Source organism: Cyanistes caeruleus, chromosome 2 (genome assembly GCF_971803275.1).
Source record: "Cyanistes caeruleus chromosome 2, bCyaCae1.hap1.1, whole genome shotgun sequence".
Classification (NCBI taxonomy): Eukaryota; Metazoa; Chordata; class Aves; order Passeriformes; family Paridae; genus Cyanistes; species Cyanistes caeruleus.
Window position 1 is genome coordinate 103764340 of NC_141702.1, and position 20643 is coordinate 103784982.

The window sequence follows — 20643 nt, forward strand, 5'->3', positions numbered from 1 at the left end:
AAAAGACATCAAACTCCCGACCTTACCAGAGCTGAGTATCTGGGAAGCAAATCAGCAAAAATTGCAAAATAATATTCTGCAGTTTAGTGCAGAGACTGGCAGCACACGCAACGCGGCAGTGAAGTGCTGAATTACATGGACATATGCAGGCAACTGAAAGAATACATGGAATAATTCCAGAATTTCCCTGAAAGGATGGTTTGCAAGCCTAATTAAGCTGCTGTATATATATCCAAGTTAGACTGCATAATGCCTTCTTTCTGAACACAAGTTTCCAAGAATCTCATTACAATTTCTCTTTAATGCCATCTTTTGTGCCATGACTGTATAAATTAATAAAATATCCAGGTTAATCGCTAATGCTTGCAGAGTTATGAATAGAGAGTAGATCAATCTCTATGAAATTCCAAAGGTTCTAACAGCATCCCTCCAAACCTACACTAGCTGAGCCAAAGTGAGAAGCAGCCTCCTGTTTCCAGCCTGCACAAAGAGGAGGATCAGAGCACATGTCACTGTATTTTCTGCATATTTTGATTATTGCTCCTGTTTTTAATCCTGAGAGTTCCAGTGTGATTTTCTAAATTAATCAGTTACTGGACTGAAGTGGTCCTTGACTGAGAGGATAAACCACAATTTCTCTACTTGGATATGGCAGCTCCTCAAACACTGTCTTTAAAAGAAAGTAAAAGAGTATTTTGAAGTGAGCTCTGGGAGATTTTATTTCTGCTTCTGTTAACCTACAGCTGACCTTAGGGGAGAAGACATCTCAGATTATTTAGCCCCTCTCTCTGTGTATGACCTGGCTTCCTAGCCCAGAGGGACTCACCCACGTCTGTCATTTCAGCTCTGGCTAATTATGAGACCTTGTCCTGCTCATCAACAGTGTGACTTGCACTATTAAGTCAGTACCATTAACTGGAATTAGGTTCAGGGAATCTTCATAGATGTGCAATGTGAAAGAACTGCAGGTAGCTCTAAGAATTTCTTCCTTTACCCTTTACAGCCCCCCCCTGCAATAACTCTTTGTTTCTTCTTATTTATGTTTAATTATTTCCCCATCCTCACACTGAGATGAAGTAGCCCATATATAAAACAATAGTTGCAATCATGGTGTGTCTTTAAACTAGGGTGTTATAAAAATTTCAGACCAGAACAAAGATTCCACCACCACAAGGATATTCTCAGAGAACCTTGGTACAACCCATGTCTCTATCTGTATTTTAAAATGGGTAATTTCATTGAGGCTTTGTAAGGAACAGAGTTTATACGGGTCAGACTTCATTAGATAAATTTTACCATCCTGCTGCCAAATCCAGTCTTACAATGATCCTTGGAATCATTGCTCTAACTGACCCCTTTGATCTTACAGTCAACCCTTGGCTTTTCATTCTCCCAGGGTGCCAGAAATGGCTGATTTTTAATGTGCAGCAAATAAGAACTGAAATCTCTCATCTGTTCCTAGATCTCTCACAAACACCAGCAAAACAGAATCAGAGACCTTACCAATGAAAAAGCTCTTTTTACTTCTCCCTTCTTCCACTGCTGCACCGAGGATTTACACCTAAAGGCTTAAAACAGTCTCTTAAATTATCTGTGGGATTATATTGCTGTCTTGCTTAGCTTCCCCCATTCTTTTTTTTGTTTTTAAACGTGAATAACCAACCTACTTTGTATTGCAAAATACTGAGCTCCTGCTTTTTCCCCATGCAGTAAACTGAGATGCAGAGTTTGAGCATCCTGGCTGTACCTAAACCCTGGAGGGCTGCTCCCCTGACGATACACAAAGGAACTGAGGGGCTGAGGGATGAGTTACTGCTGTGTTTGAAGGAAGAAAGGAACCCCAAGTGCAGCACCACGTGTGCACTGGGGTTAGTACACTGGGGTTCCAAGGCTGGCATAAACCTACAGTGGTTCCTTTTGCAAAGAGAACAATTATGTTTAATGATAAGGTGATTAACCTCCTTCACAGTGACTGAGCAGACAACATACAGGCATCATGGGAAGGAGGGAATGGTTGGGTGCACAAAAAAAGACTCATTTGTTTTAAGTGTGTTCTAAAGATGATTATTTTTCATGACCTCAGTTTGCAACGTCCATGTAATTCCTCGTAGAAAGTCTCTCCACAAAGCAAATCTTTCATTGTTCTTTGTTCTAAAAATAAAATAAGCACATGCCAGGGATGCTGGCATTTTGGACCAAACCTCCTGGAAGTGTGTGCACATGATGCAGGAAGGGGATTCAAAGGAAAATAAACGGCAGTTATTAGCAGTGGTTACAAAGCAGCACAATGCAGCAGGTTAAAAACACAGAAAACAAAAGGAAACCTGAGCTTGCTTTACTTAGAGAGACAAAACCCCCTCATTTCGAGCAACAATTCAAATCTTAGCAGGAAAATTCATCCCCACTGCTGGACCAAATGGAGAAAAATGAAAGAAGTGGGGGCAAAAGCAGCAGCAGAGAAGCTGCTGCTGAGCAAAGTGAATGACTGTGAAATAGAATGAGAGTCCCAGATTAGTTTGGTGCATCCCATTCCAGCTGGAGAGTGGAGCTGTGGGTTATGTAGGTGCAATCACTGCCAGTGTTACAGAGCCTCAGCTCCTGCTCCAGCTGCTCCCTGGGCACCTTCTCCAGCACTGAAATGAGGGACAGGGTCTGACTGGACAGGTACAGCACCCACAGGAACTGCTCAGCCTCTGTTCCTCTGTCCATTGTGCTGCTTGTTCTTGTTTTGGGGTTTGTTTTTGTTTTAAAGTAATGCTCTGTTCATCACACTATAAAACTCAGCTTTCAACTCTTCCATGAAATAATATGACACAGTCTAAAAGCCTACTTTAACAGGTCATTTTTCAACTCCCCTATGGATTCCACACTGTCCTGGTTCCAAAAGCCAATCCTACCTGGGATCATAGCACCCTTCTTACACTGATATCTCCAAACACATAGGGAGGATGCACAGACATGAAACCAAACTCACAGCCTGGCTTTCCATACAGCTTCCAGCACCACTACCCTCAAACCACAAAGCAGACACACACTGTTCCTCACACAAGACTAAACCTGTAGTGCTCTAAGGAGATAATGGGACAGGATCTCGACACTCCAGGTTGTCCACTTCACTTTTTTGCCCTCCAATTTATGCTAGGATGAAGGATGCTCCTAAAGAAGAAGTTGAGTTATTGTCTGAAGCACCAGGGGTCATTCCTTACTGATCCCAGGGAGACTACTCACATGAGAAAGGGAAAGTAGAGGGAGGGTCACAGTCCAGTGATACATCGCTGCATATTAAACACAGATAATTTTATAGTACAGTTGGAATAAAATAACCCTGTTAAAACCAGAACTGAAATACAGCTTCAGTGACCCTATAATGACCCTCTAGGAGAAAAACAGCCTTCAATTCAACTTAACAGTGTTTTCTTTTTCTTTTTTTTTGCATTTCAGCAGAGCATTCCTCTTGTGTATTAAATGGCTGTGACAACTGGGACCTCACAGCAGTGATACATGACCATGCATGTAACAAGTCAAAGCTAAGCAAATTGGTTTTGGAGCTATATGGAGGAGATTTCTTTTTCTCCTGCATTTTTAAATTCTGTCTAGTGTTGGATGCAGGTATGTCTCCAAAACCTTCCCAGTGACAGGGCTCCAACACAGCAGCCCAGAGGCACTTGAAGCAGCCTGGCAGTGAAGGTTTGCCAGAAACCAAGAGCAATGTTCCCATGATGGCAATGGGCATGGCCTGGACCCACACAAATCTTGAGCAAACAACAGCATCACACACATCTACCTACAGGTTATTCCTGACTTATCTGTGCCAGGCAGAGCTGCAGGCCCCACCTGTGCACCTGCTTCACTTTGGTTTGTATTTCCGTAGCACACAACAACCCCCAGGGAGGCAGACCTGGATGCACAAGGCAAGAAAAAAGGGGAAGACCACTTCCATCCCTCCAATTTACATTGCTACTGGAAGGATGCCTACAGAACAGTATCCTACCTCAGCCTCTCCTAAAGCTACCAGGGTCAAGAGGATCTACATCAGCAAGTTGCCATCATCTTTAACTTTTATCCTGTTTCTACATGTTCTAACTCCAGTTATGTACTTTAACCAAGAAACTGTCTGAGGCACTACCTGTGTCTGTGTCTCTCCTTCTGTGTACAGTACTGTGCACAAAGTCTCACATTCCACAGGAATTCATTATAAACAAACAGCTTGAAAGTTTGGGCCAACACAGACAGATCCAGAACCTCTTCCTAATTCAACCTGGTATGCAGCACTCTGCTGGAGGATGAACACTGTGGAACAGAGAACTTATTCAAAATTACCACATCTTTCCTGGTGATTAAAAATATTATTCTCACAGCAAAAGGTTCAGCCCAAACTTTTCTTTTTTCCTAAGGCCATGAAGTGTCTTTTGGCATGTCAGAGCTGTGGGAAGACCCCAGCTGACAGCGGAAAGTAAATTGTGTGGGACAAAGGAAAGTGGAGGGGTGAAGGAACAGCTTACAAGGGGTTTTCTCCCACGTTAATAGCCAGGCAAAAAGAAAACCACACAGTGTTAGTAGAGTGAACACCTGACTCAGCCGTTCATACCCTGAGTGTGACAAAGTCTGGAGTACCGAGGACAGAGCGTGGAGGCGGGGAAAATGCAGGGTTTATGGAATCGTAAGAGAGGAATTTTTCAGCTGAATTAACAGTCATGTGGTAGATGTGCTCAAAGTTGCTCGGAGAGGAGATCAGACGGGAGTGATGATGAGGGAATTGATAAGGGGAACGCTGCTATCAAAGACAACAGAGAGAGAAAGCAATGAAGGATGGTTGTACAGGTTACACCGGCACCAGCAGTTCCACAAGAGCAGCGAAACACGGAGCAGGGACAGCAGACAGCAAACCCTGCTGGCTGTCAGCACACAGCGTCTGACACTGCCACCCCCAGTCCTTTGAGCACCTTCCTCACACAGAGTCTGATGGGCCTGCTGCCCTTGCTGTTGCTAAAACATTAGAAACAAATAAAACTTTTAACTCATTGGGAATCGATTCTAATATTTATTATTTTTTTGATATTTCAAAGAGCACCACAGTTGTAAAAGGTGCTTTACAGACAGTTGAGAAGCATCAGTTCCCTGCCTTGAGGAGCTTACAATCTAAAATAGACATAACACAAACAAAGGAAGGTGAACACAGGTGAAGTGGTGTGGGGAGAAGATGAGCATACACAGCAGTTAGAGATCGTTAAGATATTTCCTTCTGTTATTCATGCATTTTAGCAGTTCCATTAAAATCATCACCCGTACAACAAACACAGAGCATTTCCAACAGGAGGGAACAGTGTTTCGACAGGGTGGGGTCACAGGCTGTGTGGGAAGGTGAAGGGGTTAGTGTCAGACCACTGGGACAAGTCTCTCTCTGCAGACAGGTGACCAAGGCCCACGTCCTGCTCCACACTGGCTTAATCCCGACAGTGCTGAGGGGACCTGGCACTGCCATCCCTGCACTGCAGAGGATTAGGCCCTTCCTCAGCACATAAAATGTGAAAGCATTGGGAAATTCAAATGTTTATAACAGGTCAGCTGAGCAGCGTGCTCCCAATAGTGTGACATAAAGAAGGAGAGGGGAGAAATAACCCTACAAATTAAACAGGAATGGTTTCTAATTCATCTCTACGGAAAGTGCTGACACAAGCGCTCGTATAATTTAAAGTAATCTAAATCCAGATTTAATGGAAGAGATTTTCAAGGCTCGGTTTCCCTCCCTGTGCCATCTGTACGTGCTCAGTCAGCCTGCAGCAGGCTGGTCTCCTATGGACACCAGCAAATCAGAAGACCTTTCCTCCTTTCTAAGTTCCTCTTCCCCTCATCCAATTGATTTCATCTCCTTAAAACAGATATTTCTGAGTAGCATTAGAAATGTTAGGACTTAAAATATAAAATATGGTAAAAATATAGCTTACCCCTCCACTAAACCTAAGGCACTACTTTTTGTATGTGGAACGTATTAAAGTCTGGAAGAACATTAAGTCACATCCCAATACATATTATATCAAACATTATTGTTACTGTTCTCTTCATTTCAGCTGGTAAAATCCAACTTTTTTTTTTTTTTTTAAAACACACGGTTATTATGAGGCTTTGCCTGTTAACCAAAACATCAATTACCACATTATGGCATATAAGACATAATATACATTAAATCGTTCTTAGTAACTTTAGCAGCAGCTAAATATCAGTACAAGAAGCCACCATTCTAAAATGGTCCAGGACAGCAGACTTTGCCGAGTTCTCTGCTCACAACAGAGAACTGCCAGCAAAGCCAGCTACATTCCTAAAAGCCAATAAGGGAGATATGTCAGTGTCTAAAACCACAAGCTAAAAAGCAGAGAGTAGGCCAGCTGCAGATCATGAAAATATTTAGCCAGCATTCATGAATGTGAGAAAGCCACGATATGGCAACATTTTAAAAATGATACTCCATGGAACTTTCTCCATAGACTCCATCATTAGATGCATGCATGGGGTTCCCATTTTCTTTAAAGAATACCAAATATAGATAAGTATTCATTTACTCTAGAAGTTTCTCAATTGAAACAAGCAAAGCTTCACACATCATCATCTAGAATGGAAGTAGAATGGCTCATGTAAATGAGGTCAAACTGAAGCATAATGTTCAAATATAATGGCAGTCAAGACCAGCTTTTGTATATAAAAATACTTAAGCATGCAAAATATGAAAGCAAAATCAATCCTGTACATCTGATGTACACAGAGAGGTGGTCTGTGCTGCAGTAAGTGCAGTTCCAGATTTCAGATCTTCACTACAAAGGAGCATCCACGATAAAGTGGCTTCAAGGGACAAGAGGGCAGAAGGGAGGCCAGACTGTACGGCCAGGTTAATTGGTGACAGGCTGCTAGGGAAGAAAAACATGTAAACAAATAAGTTTGGGGATACACTAACAGGAACGATTCTAAATTGTACAAAACAAGACAATGACCCAGATCCACAGCAATAAAACACAAATATGTACTGATTATTGCTCTGCTAATAGGAAACAACAGCTTCTGACTTCTGTTGTGTTGCAGCCCACAGAGGTGTGTGCCAAAGCCAGACTGCGAGTGCCCACCACGAAGAAAAGAAGGATGCAAATTTACAGTTGCCTGAAACCCCCTAAATCTGATCTCTCTCGAAGCCTTGGGCATGGTCCTGCCCAAACACCAGGGCTCTACTGAAGTCAAGGGTGTCTGTTCATGGAGAGAACAACGTGAGACTAGGCCATGAGACTGCAGCTTCCCACAAACACATCACTGTCTGGTGCACACCAAGAAAACACTGGATAACACTGGAAAACAACACACAGAGAAATCATCTTTCCCCTTCATGTGGCTGCACCAGTAAGGGCAAAAAACCAGCCAGATATGTTCTACACGAACAGGCGCCTGATTTGACACATCCAATAATGCAAAAAAGTTTAAAACGCTCCCTTTGTTCTGGGTACAACAAAAACTAAACTCTCTACAGCTGGTCTTTTAAGAGACATCATCTGGTGGGCAGAGAGCAAGCAGGCTCTGCACCCACCAGGCCAGGCTTAGGGCAACACAAGTGCAGGTCCCCTCCTGCCCACAGACACAGCCCAGCCCACCCATCAAGGGCCATCACTACCAATTCTGACAGTGCTTCTCTCAGTTCTTGGCATTTCCCCTAAAAAAGGCAGTGGGGCTGAAGAGGTTAGTTTTATTCTGATTCACATTGCATCTATGACATGAATATGTGTATATTAATGAATAAATATAAATACATACATATACATAAAATTTTTAGTTGCTTTATAAAGCTCATCCATGTGTGCTAGATAAAAGCTGGGCTGAGCTGGCTTTTTAGCTTGTGACAATCTAATTTAACACAGAGATTAAAGTATCTATTCTCTAAAAAAACCTGTTTATACCTAAAGACCCCCTTTTGCCCATACAGCACTATACTGATTCAGTGAAAGCTCATGCTGGGTGTAAAAATTTCTGTTCATAGATCCAGCCAAATTTGAAGGTGCTCAATTAAACCAGAAGAAACTGCAAATTAAAAGCCCCACTCCACTCTTTCATGCACTTTCTGCATTCCATTACCCCATAAAAAAAGAAGCTGTATTACCTAAAATAGCTGGAGGAAGAGAATTTGAGAAGACTATTAGCCTTGCACTGCTTTCTACCCCCAGTCTGAGTCCCAGAAATGTATTTTACCATTCACTTCCACAAACAAGAACAGGCATTCCCAAAGTAAAATACTGCAATCTTCCCCAAAGTTTGTTAAAAATTAATACTTTCTCTTCTGAACCATGCTAATCCATTAAAAAATACAAATAAGACGCTCCAGCTGCAAAATCAGGACACACACTTAGCAGCACAGAAATACCCCAGCTTTTCACCTGTTGGGAATAAGGTATGTAACTGGTGAAATAATTCCATGTCCTTACCATACAGATAAACTGTACACAGGCTTGGATGATTATTCTTTACCTTGTGTACCAATTCCCCAGGAAACAACCTCTGTTTCCATGCCCTCTTCTGATTCTAAATTTCTTTCAATAAAACATTAGAGTCTATACATAACCTCAAATAAAAGCCCACACAACTCCTTTTCTTCTATTTTTGTGCCTGAGAAACAAAGTTTTTACTCTGGAACGGATTAAATGAAAACTCAGTCCAGGCAAATACCTTACAGGAAGCTGTTGGAAAAGAAAAAGCTGCCTGGACTGAAGTAGCTCTTGACAGAACATTTATTTCCTAATTTCAAGTTACATTTTCAAATTCACACACTTTCAAGTCCCGTGCTTGATGCAATTCTGTACCAATTAAGTTGGGAATACAAATACAACATGACATTGTGAGGAAGCGATGGAAAAAAGCACAACAAATTTGCTTTGTCTTTCAGTGACATCTCCCAGCATTAAGATTGATACTTACTTGCAAAAAGGAGGTTTTAATAATAACTTTTAAAAAAGCTGCAGTAGTGGAACAAGTGCAGGAATCAACTGTGTATTTTACACATTTTCTAATTCCTCTCACCACTTTTAAGTGTGGAAAGTGACTCATGAATTTTTTCAAAGCATCACACAGATTGGTAATAGCACAGTACCAGTCCTAAGCTGAAACAGGACCTGTGAGCTAATACAAGGCACGTGCAATTAGAATGGATTCAAAGCTGAAAGCCAGTGAGAGATGACATAAAAAAAATCCCCTGCTATAGGTAGAATCATTCTCATTTGTTTTACACTTGTCAGATGTGGGGCTTGATTAAGAGTCCTTGCAGCTTCTAATAGCCATGAACTTTCAACTATTGATGGTGTGACACAGGATGACTTTTGCTCTATCCATAGAGGTGGCAGATTATGTTTTCTGCTTGAGAAGAGCCACAAATACTTTAAAGAACTTACCAGAAATGGAGAAATTAAGAAAGGCTCTGATCTACACCCTGCCCTGAAGCAAAAGATCATTCTCTGTCTAACATTAGACACATGCAATCTTGTATCCAGGTAAGAGACACATACCTGCCAGCATCTCTTGGATTTGTCATGTGTTTTCTAGAAACAGTACCTTCATTATGTGTTCATTTATAAAAATGATTCACACATACGGTAATGTTTTTTTCTCATTACACAAAATATATTTGTTATTGAGAGGCTTCTCAGTGTGTGTCTAATATGAGCTTTAAAATAAATCAAAGTAAGACTTTACAGTCAAGTGTAACATAAAAGTACCATTTGCTTCAAAAGTGAGGTAAAACAAGTATCCCAAGACCAGAGATTAGGCTCCTAAACCAGTGCAACTGCATATTGCACTTTATTTTCTGGTCTTATTTTTGTTTCCTTTGCACTTTTCAGCATCAGAAAATCCCAATTTCAGCATCTACTTCCCGCTTTCTGCACAAACTCCAAGTAGTAACAATGATCATTTTAGACAGCAGTTCTGTGCTAATGCCTGAGTCCCATGCTGGAACAAACTTCATCTATTTTTATCATAACAGCTCATCTTTCTTACAGTGCTAATTAGCATCATGTGAATCACATCTGTGTCACTGTGGATGTGCTTAGAAAACAATACAGAACACAAACACACAAAAGATGCTCAAGGTAGCTTGAAGCAAGCAGTATGGTACTTCCTTATGAGCAAAGAATTAATTAGTCTTTAGCTCATCACAGATTTCAGTAACTTCCAAGTGATTATTTCCTACATGAGGTTTTATGGAAATGAACATGTGCTATTACACATTTTCTTTTTCCATTTTTCAACTTAAAAGGTTTGTTTTTATGCAAGAAGTTCTCTTTCATTCAGAGTACTTAATTTGGAGAGAACAGGAAAGATAACATGTTTGGCTTGGAAATAAATTTGAGCAGTACACATTATTGAATTGCTACAGGAAAACAGGCTGTAAAGAAATAGGCTAAGTTGGTGTTAAAGATGGGAGGAGAAAAGAGGAATTGAACTACAGTTCACAGAGAAGGGAATTTCTCTTTCCATACCCACAAAGAGCACAGGCTCAAATCATGTAAATTTTTCCCCTTCATAGGGATCACAAAAATTATGAACACTGCAAGGTCAACCTGTCTTAAAACTCCAGAGGCATTAGGCACTCCTCCTCCTCCACTCAATGCCTGCCATACTCCCTTGCTTAAATTTCATTACATACAGTAGAGCAGTTTTAGCTCTAGTCTTTAGCTTGTCACACTGTTCCTGATAGGAAATATGTCACTGATTATACATTAAAACTGCACTTGTTTTTCTCCCACTTATCTGCAGCCTCTGCAGCAGTCAGTCACTCTCACAAGTCCTTTTGTACTTACCATTGGGAGGTCTTTGAGAATCTGTATGCCATCTCCTGGACCCATATGTGCTATGTGGTTAAAATTAGTTGGGTTAGAAATTAACTTATTTCTCATTTCTGGGTCGCGTAGCATCTCCCTGGAAGAGAAGATACTTTATTTAGGTATTTCCTTCTAGGTGAGGATGGGCATTTATAAAACATGTACAGCTTTGATTATCAGCTATTTTAAAATGGAAATTAACCAGTCTTTTCCAACCTAAACAATTCCATGAGTCCATGACTCTATTTAACCATGTTAACAGTGATAAGCCCCTGCTGTCAGTACTGGTGTGGAGAAGGTTCCAGCTTGGAGAGGGCAAGGGGCCAGGATAAAAGAATGCTGTTCACAGCCTAACAGCCCATGGCCAGTATTTACTAATATTCACAGAATGAGCTGATAAAATGCTCTGTAAGATGAGTAAAAGCCAAACTTATTGTGATATATTACTAAGTGGAGATGAAAATGAAGTATAAAATATGAAAATAGAATTAAAATAATACTGCAGTACCTTTCTCAGTCTGTAGTCAGAATTAAAAGCTCTTCAAAATGGCAAGGATGCATTTCAGAACTCAGAATAAATAAAATTTTAGAGACCAAATGTCAATCAACTTAGAAAAGGCAAGAACAAGAAATGGAATTTTATCTCCACTGCATACAGCTGTTACTTTCCTTAGAGCCAAAAAGAAAGACAAACTGGGAGCCAAACAGTGGTGCAAGATCTTTGAAATGTGAAATACTCAGCTCTTGGAGTGTGGCTTAGTACAGTAGCAGGTCACTTCTAGTGAGTGTCAGCAAATGTTCAATAACATCCTCTGCAAACACTGCGAGTACTGCAGACCTGGTTTTGCTGCCATTTAGGAAAATATTTGTAACCTGTTAAACACTCCCATTACAAATATATCCTGAAGTCCTATGTCCCCTGAAGAGGTGAGTTTTGTGAGCTTTATAGAAACTTCATGTAGTTAAATCTATAAATCAAAGAAACAGATGTCCTGGAATACTGCTGAGAGGAGAATCTCCTTCAGAAAGAAAAGCAGAACCAGAGTCTGAGAATAATTAATTCATATGCATAGTTAGCAAAGTAATCTCCTTTTGTAAAGTGTTTATTGGAGAACTTTATATATACACAGTGTATGTGCACACCTATGCACCTGCATACAGTATGTGGAGGCATGCATTCCAAATTACAGCTGTTTGACATCATTAATCTGAACTAATTGTGCATCTGGTGCATATCCATATCCAAACCGGTATTAACACAAGTTGAGCATTGAGGATTAACAGGATAGAGAAGAGACAGGAACACCAGAATGGGCATTCCAGAAAGCCACACATGAAGCACCACCCTGGCATCAGTCAGTGTCCATCAGGGCCTACAGGCATGGACAGAAGACAAGTACAGGTGGAATACCGACCTCCTCTGCTGCATCCTCTCCTCCTCGGGCACGCGGAAGGAGTAGCGCCGCTTGTTGTTGATGTTCCGAACCATTTGCTTCCGGCTGTTGTCTGATGTCTCGGGCACCACCAGTTCATCCCCTTCTGAAATCAGCAAAAAGATGGGGATGCAGTGGGGCACTTCCTTAGGTGTTCATGGAATTTGAGTTTCAATGCTCTTTCTACCTCTGCTCTGCCACTGTTGGAAACCACCCCTTTCCCATCAAACCTGAACAGACATTTGTTGGTTTATGAGTTTCCTTGGCCAGTATCTACTACTCTGTTATGTAGCAACAGACTTAACCTTACTTTGCACACAAGCTGCCACACCTGTGTGCTCAAAACACCACTGATGCATTCTTTGAAATAAACATTTCGGTGGGCAGGAAGGGAATCTGAGTCTTGTCTCAAAATTCCCTTGGCAGTTCTCACTGAAAATCACTGGAACACTTTTGTTCTGCCAACTGTCTGGAAACTGAATGCAAGATTCTCATTCATTCATTCCCTTCTCCAAAGGGAATACTGCTTTTAAAATGTTTGAACATTGCTGCATTTTGATGCAACTGTGGAAAAAGGGAAGATTTTTTTCCACATGTGTACATCTGGCAAGGGATCTTAAATAAAGACATGAAAAGGAAAACAGTGATAATCACACTACAGCTGTGTGACTTTGAATGAATGTTGCAACTGCTCTGTCTTGTTTTCTATATATGGAGACTAAAGTGACACTCAATAAGCTACTGCTCACTGACAAAACAGCTTTTGTATGGCACTCAAATCTCTTCTTAAGATCAACTCTAATGTTCAGTATTAGACTTGAAAATTCTCTAAACATACTTCTGGTGTATTTCTCCTCTCTACCACTGTCATTCCTTTCGTACTAATTTGCTGGCAATTTAAATAAGCACTGAAAAAGTGCCAGCAGCAATACATTTTGCTAGTGTTTATTTCCACTGCTTTCAGAAAGTTGTTAACAGAAATCTATAGCTTTTTTTTAGAGCATCTCCCCTCCCCACCTAGAAGGTTAAACAGAAGTTTAAGGAAATTCCTCAGGAATCTGCTTATGAAATGGGCTTGAAAAAGTCAAAAAAGTCAGAAAGACTCATAACAAAAATAGATTTTTGGAGCTAAAATTGTGGCACACAGTCATAGCTGGCCCTAATAGTAAGTTATGAATACACCATATTACTTTAAAATGCTTGGGAATAATTTGTTTGGGTTAAAGTGTTAATAGTATAAATTTTTATAAATTTATACTAAAATATTTATAAATAAATAATTTAGAGTATTGATTTTAATCTAGTGCTGCCAAAATTACTATTTAAGTCTTCAATTGTGCAGGCTTTTTTTAGGTTAGCATTCTGGCAGGCAGTCCCACATTTGGTGGGAGCATCCAGTTGTTCTAGCTTCTAGTTTCAGTCTTCATTCATGTCTTCATTGAATATTCAAAAGGAAAAAAAAAGGTTCAGAGAGGAGACACCATTGCAATCACTGTGGAATCCATAAGCTTTGGCTTTTTCCCAAGTTAACATGCACACAGACATTTAAGAGATCCCTTTCTGCAATGCACAGATGCAGACAAAGAAAAATGCTCCTTCTAAACAAAAATGTGCACGATGGAAATTGGCTTCTCTTTGCTTACCTGCCATTTTGTTTTTGAAATATATTAATCTGACTGTCTCCAGGCCTAAAAGGTTTAGTGATCCTTCTGTATTCAAGGGTCGTACCTGAAACAAGGAAAAACACTCCTTGTAATACTCTGAAGAATAACAATTCCAAGTCATTAAAGCCACAGAGAAGAGTTCAAAATAATTTTAAACTATTTTTTTTTTTGAGGATGAGTACAGAGGAGGCTACCTAAAATTCCACTTCAATTCATGTTTGTGTGTTGAGGCTGGCATTCCTCCCAGCATTTGAATGAATACTTGTGTTAGAAGTCTACTTCATATATCAACTCAGTTTTTTCTATTAGATGTACAAAGCAATAAGCTGAGCCTTTACTCTGTATTAGTACCATGTCACAGAAATGCTCTGCAGCTTGATAAGAGCACACACAGACTGCTAAAACCTACTGGTATTTGTGATCTCCAACATAAAAATGAAAGAAGCATTCCACACTCTGTAAATTGTGTTAGAAACAGACTCTTCACAATAAATGACAATTTTTGAGACTCCCAAGTGTAGTAATTTTGTTTGCTGAAAGTAGCTTCATCCATTAAAAAGGAAGTCTTGAGCCAACTATTAATCTAAGTACTAAATCACATTCTACTGTGTAGGAAAAAAAATATGCTCCAACTGCTTAATAACTCAAAGTTTGGACACCCAAAAGAACTTTCCCATAAAAGTCCAGATTGGTGTCTCCTTAAGATGGATAATAGCTGAGCACCTTGATCTTTGCATTAAGTACCCTCTCAGCACTGCCAGAGAATATCCCGGTCTGCATCTGATGTGTGGGAAATTGCAGAGACTGAATGATCAACACAAGACCACAGGGGCAATGTCCTGCAGCTCTGTGTCCCTGGAATGCCAGCAAAGGAATTGTGCTGACCCTGATACAAAGCTGAAGTCAGCCTAAACCACAGGGGGCAAAAAACTGACTTTTCTCTTTTCTTTCCAAATACATGTGAGCTAACACCTTTTAAATACCAAGGAAGTGTCAGTTTTCAGAAACATCTTCCTTTTGATATGAGATCCAAACCTGACATCATCCTGATTTCGGTCTTTCTACTGGTTGAAACAAAATGTTCTAACCCTATCTACAATATGCTCGAGCAGCAAGATATAGATTTTTGAAGGCCTGTTTAATTATCTTAACATCCACCATCCTCTGGTAATAACATTGACACAATCAGTCCCAATGAAGCCACACGTAATTAATACCAATTAATTCCTCTCATTACTACAATAATATCAGTAAATCTAACACAGTCATATGCTCCAGACTGAACATTCATCTAAAACAGTGCAACGACATGAAAAGCACATTTTGTATCTTCTATTTCCAACAAAAATGCAGGAGTTTCTTTGCAGCAGTAGCTCTTCTTTTAATTCAATTATGTTTCTACAAGCAGTTTTAATGACAGCTCCTAAAGCAGTATTGAGTCTGGACATATTCCTTGGCCCATACTGAAATGGGAAGTTACCTTTTTGAGAGGAATAGTTTGAATCCACTCCATGGAGTTCACATCGAAGATATCAATTGCATTTTCACTGTACACAGAGAGGTATGGTGCATTGTAACCTGGGAGGGAATGATGAGGTATTGCATCATATGGTTTTAGATTCGGCCCTGAAGAGACAATTTCTTACACTTTAACCATATTTATTTAAGAAAACAAAACCAGTGCTCCACAATCCAACAACAAGCTTTGAAAAATGTGCTTTAAATCAAAAATTGTCAAGAAATTTATGCTGAAGGCAAACCAGCACCACCCAAAAACTTACAGCCTCAATGACTTTTAACTTTGTTGAAAACCTACTTTCTGAATTGTAGGACATTAAGGTCTACTCTGCCAAATACTGATGCATTTCAAAGGTCTCCTCCTAAAAGCCCTATTTTTAATAAGAGCTCACATATTGTAAATGATGTGGCAGGAAAATACACTGCTCTATTTAATAACTGTAGCTTTGAATGAACTGAGCTCTGAGGTTTTGGACTACGCAAGATCACTTGGAACTAAGCACCATGACACAGTCATAAAAGTCATGCTTCCTTAACTTGAATTCTCTCTTCTCATTTTCTGGATTGTAAAGCAAAATCTTCTGCTACTTATCTGGCACATTTCCCCAGGATGAAATTTGTTTCACTGGGACCACTTCTAAAGAGAATTCAGTATTTCCATGTCGGCAACAAGACTACCATAGACTGCCAAGACTAACAGCAGCATCCAAGTTGTGTTTAAATGTAAAAGCTTTTGCTATAAAATACACCTCCATTATGAACTGGAGTCACATCAAATAACTTCATTTCAGGCAACCAAAAAAGTGTCACAAATAACAAGTATAGAGGAACTATGGGTGAAAAATACACATTTTTTTCAATCTATCACATAACCTTCTGTTTTGATTAATCCATTGACTGCGTCCACTGTAATAATCAATTGTATAGAAGTGCTTGAAATCCAGAAGTGGCAAACACCCTGTAAATGTTGCTCCCTCCATATTCAGCAGGCCCTTCACAGAAACAAGGTGAAATACTCCATCCCCTCTACAGTGTAACTGGACTGCTGCCAGAGTGAGGTAAGAAGGCAGACTATTCTAAAAATCAACACAGAACTGGGCTCATTCACTACTCTGAGTGAAGATTTGGCTACACTTTATCTGCATTAAGAAAGACTTTAAAAAGAAGACAGACATTCAGGTTTGTTTTTTTTCCCTTGAACCTGTCACAGAGATAAAGCCCCAGCTTTGAAATAAGGCACAATAAATGCTTAACAGACCATGGTGGAAATGAAAATTACAGTATTCTTCCTTAAGGTTTTGAAATATATTTTTTATATTGCCTGCTATGCACTGTATTTTGGAAGGGAAGAGAGAGAGAAGGGAAACTCAGAAAGTGACTTTTTTAAAAAGCAGAGAGGAGATGTATAAGAAGGCTGTTGACAAAAACTGCAGAGGAAGTAAGAATGAACAAATAAATAAAGAAAAGACAAAGAGTGGGGTTTTTTTGACAGTTCCTAGCAAGTAGGAACAAATACCATTAGAGAAAAGCAAGCCAAACTACCAGATCCTGATGACTCTCAGCATGAAGAAAGCTGGAACCACAATGCTGAGCCAAAGTACAGTAACATTCCAACATTTAAATAACAACAGTACAGCACTGGTGGTAGCAAATACATAAAGTTCCCGTTAGCCTCTGTTGAACCTGAAGCTTTTGGCTGTTTTAGAGCTAGAAATCCTGACTCATGATTCCTCTTTGTGTTCCAGCAAGTATAGGTCAGTGCCAGAGCTATTGAAACTAGCATAAGTGAGGATTAAACCCTCTGACTAGATTAAAATTGGAGACAGGGGCTGAGAGCATTCACTAACCCATCAGGTAATTAGCCCTGAACTTCACCTCCTGAGGATATCAATACAAGCAGAGATCACTTTATGGACAGCACCGCAGACACAGACACAGAGACAGACAGACACATGCACACACACAGAGAACACAACTCACAGCAAGAAGATGGAGTTGCGGGCCACATCAACTCTTGTTGCCTGGATCTTCGGCCCTGGCAGTCGACGTAAACCCCGACGCTGCTAAAACACAGCAGGTATTCTTTATTTGAGATCTCGACTGCACAGATGGCATCAGTTGGCTGCTGTGAGATAAATGAGAGCGTGTGGTCGTCTGGATGGAGCAGGCTGTACGGGCTGCCCTCTCCATGAAGGGGGTATTTTAAGAAACCTGACTGGTAGCCTACGCAGAGACGGTCACTGAAGATCGACATCCACTGGACGTTCCCCTGCACCTGGATCTCCTTGATCTTTTTGTGGCGAGTCTTACTCTGATTTAGTTCATAACAGAGCACCTGCCTTTTCATGGCTACACACAGGCAGGTGAGAGCTCCGTGGCGCACGTGTCCAGAAACTATTGACTGGCAGCCTTTGGTCTCTGCCAGCTTATAGAACTCAGTCTCCCTTCCATCCAGGGCAGCCATGGGGAAGAGCCGCACGTGACGGTTCCGTCCTGAGATTACTGCAATGAGCTGCTCGCCCGGGATGAGCTCGATCTGATGAACCTTCTTATTGTCACCAACACGGATAATCTCTGCAGCAAAAATCAAAACAACCCCCCCCACGAATTCAAGTAAGTTACAGCGACGTGTGAATCGATTATAACGTGTAGTTGTAAAGATGAACTAGGAAAAAACCCAAGAAATCCCCTTTATTGCTTCCCTGCAATATTAAAAAGTACAAAATTAAAACTAGTATTTTCATAACACCAGATGTGGCAATTCTGTATAAACCATTGGCTTTTCCTCATCAGAAATGGGAGGAGCAGATCTGATGCAGTAACAACAATGTACTATTCCAGTGTTTCATTTCAAAACCAGTTTATAGCAAAAAACTAATGAATAAAGGAAAAGCCTCAGAGCTGAAACATACAATTAAACATGTCATTTGTTGAATTAACTTGGACAATCTGTTATTACATCTTGCAGTAATGCACAGGAGTTTTCATTTCCAGTACCAAGGAGGAGATTACACAAAGGATTTAGTCACGATTCTTGCTGAGGTGCACAGCAGGAAATGCAAATGAGGAAGGTTCCTACTGAATACACAAAGGAAGTGTTTCACTGTGAGAGTAATTTGCAACAGGCAGTCCAGAGAGATCATGGAACCTGTGACTTGGGGATTTTCAACACTCAACTGGATAAAGCCCTGAACAACCTGGTCTGAAATCGCTATCGAGCCAGTTTCCAATGGAGCAAAAACCTTCAGCTGCATTTCAAAGGTTGTATTTTTGTTATTGGAAAGGATACCCAAACCAGAAAGCACACAGAACACCTTCCAGTCTCTCACAAAATTGTCCAGCTCATAATGTAGTAATCATGAAAAATGAAACCAGAAGATATTGAATACGAAAAAGATGGTTTAGTATTAGAGAAATTATTACCAGTTCCTAGTTTCTTACCATCTTTGGTGACATGCACAACAAACAACCCTTCTTCATTCCCCAGAGCTATTCTTTCATGGTCTATGACATTAAGGAAAAAAAATAAGAAGGTTACTTTTCTTTGGAAGTACTTTATGAATTACTTAAACAATAGTGATAATTCTCATTAACAGAGACAGTTTTTATAATATATTGACATAACTGTACATAAAGCCAAACCTAACATATTAATGTATTAAAAAAAATGGCAACCTCCCAATCTTCAAAATTTCTGAAAAAAGAAGTCTTTTCCCATTTCTCATGTTAGTTAAAGTAACAGCTAGAAATGTAATTTTTAACAAATTGTTCAGAGAACTTAAGTCTAACACCAGCTTTGAAGTTAGCATATTATTATATTGAAATAATTTAAATAATCAGTTTAACATGTTTTATGCAGTAGTATTTAAAATGACTAAATTCAATCTCTCATCTTACATTTTCTCTGCAGTCAATATCAGCAGATTTTAAAGTGAGTGATTTTCACCTACTCTATAGTGCTAATTTTGCCCAGTTAGGGAATTATGTTTACAAAGAAACAAAAGAGAAATGTCCAACTCTCAGTCAAAATTATTCATAATTATAAATATTGGTGAATAATTATGAATATGGGTGAATAGAGGGTATACTCTTAAATGATCTGACAGAAGTGCTGGGTACTAACTTGCACTTTTCTCTTAGGCTCATACCCATTTCCATATGGGATAAAACCACTGCTATTACTCTCTGTTCAGTAGATAATCATCTAACACATTTTTTCCTAATAAATCATGCTTTTACCATACCCATTTTTCTTAGAGCTTTCTTCTTAATAATTTCATACCTATGATTGCTGCTGACTGTGTTGTTTTGATGAGGGGCAAGGTGCTGTCATAAGCTTCTTTGGGAACATAGACTGAGCGGTCTTTGAGTTTATTCTTCTTCAAGATCCTATGCAACTCATTCAGCACACCCACCCACTTGCTTTTTTCATTCTCACCGTCTGCTAGAATCAGGATTGAACACTTGTTACTGGATGCAGAGAGCTGGGAGGCTGTAACCTGCAGAAAAATTAAGTAATAAGTAATTTTAAGTAATAAGTGATAAATAATTTCCTCATGATCGTTTTTGCAAGGGAATCAGATGCCTGTAAGTGCCCTTTTAATTAGCTGTCTGAATTAAGGAACTAAAAAATTCTCTACAGTTAATAGAAAACACTCTTATCTTAATCAAGAACCCACAGCAGAAAAACTGATGTATCTTAAGGAACAGGGAAAATGTTGGCTTTATTTTAAATGCATTTGTGTTTATTTTATACTTCACAAATGTCTGCTCTAGTAGTCAATTGTTTCTCACAGCAATTTTATGATAAAAAAGCGTTTTTTATAAAGCTTCCTGTATTTTTAAGAGCTATAGATTTCATTAATAATTTAATGCAACAGGAATGTTTTTTTATTGAAAGAATGCTCTGTGATCCTTTTCATGCATTTGATACAGCTCCTATAGATAAAATGGAAAGCCCCTTTTGTGGGTTTTATCTCCTCTCAGCACACTGAGTGATGAACAGTCTAAAAACTGGAAAAACAAGGAATGAATTACAAAGGCACAGTAAAGAAATGATAGCAGGATTGGTAAGGCATCAAGGAGATTTCACTGAGGTCAAAGCTTTAATAGAATATCTAAGAAAAATAAGAATATTAGAATAAGCCAACAATGACAAAATCCTGATTCTAGATACTAGACAAACTT

General features: G+C 39.7%; 1 protein-coding gene across 18 annotated transcripts in view; it reads right to left on the bottom strand.

The window, feature by feature from the left end:
- CDC42BPA (CDC42 binding protein kinase alpha) overlaps window positions 1–20643 on the bottom strand; it is a 181123-nt gene that overhangs the window by 7082 nt on the left and 153398 nt on the right. For 7 of the 18 annotated variants that reach the window (XM_086870638.1, XM_086870611.1, XM_086870677.1 and 4 more), the window contains 8 exons: window positions 19739–19955; window positions 18898–18960; window positions 17437–18030; window positions 15419–15516; window positions 13918–14002; window positions 12257–12380; window positions 10821–10938; window positions 4589–4774 (listed from right to left, as the gene is read on the bottom strand). In XM_086870638.1, the coding sequence (XP_086726764.1) occupies window positions 4589–4774; window positions 10821–10938; window positions 12257–12380; window positions 13918–14002; window positions 15419–15516; window positions 17437–18030; window positions 18898–18960; window positions 19739–19955 (1485 nt within the window). Of the gene's footprint in view, window positions 1–4588; window positions 4775–5027; window positions 6900–10820; window positions 10939–12256; window positions 12381–13917; window positions 14003–15418; window positions 15517–17436; window positions 18031–18897; window positions 18961–19738; window positions 19956–20643 lie in introns of those variants that run through there. The other 11 variants (XM_086870670.1, XM_086870704.1, XM_086870685.1 and 8 more) reach the window with 3 other exon arrangements.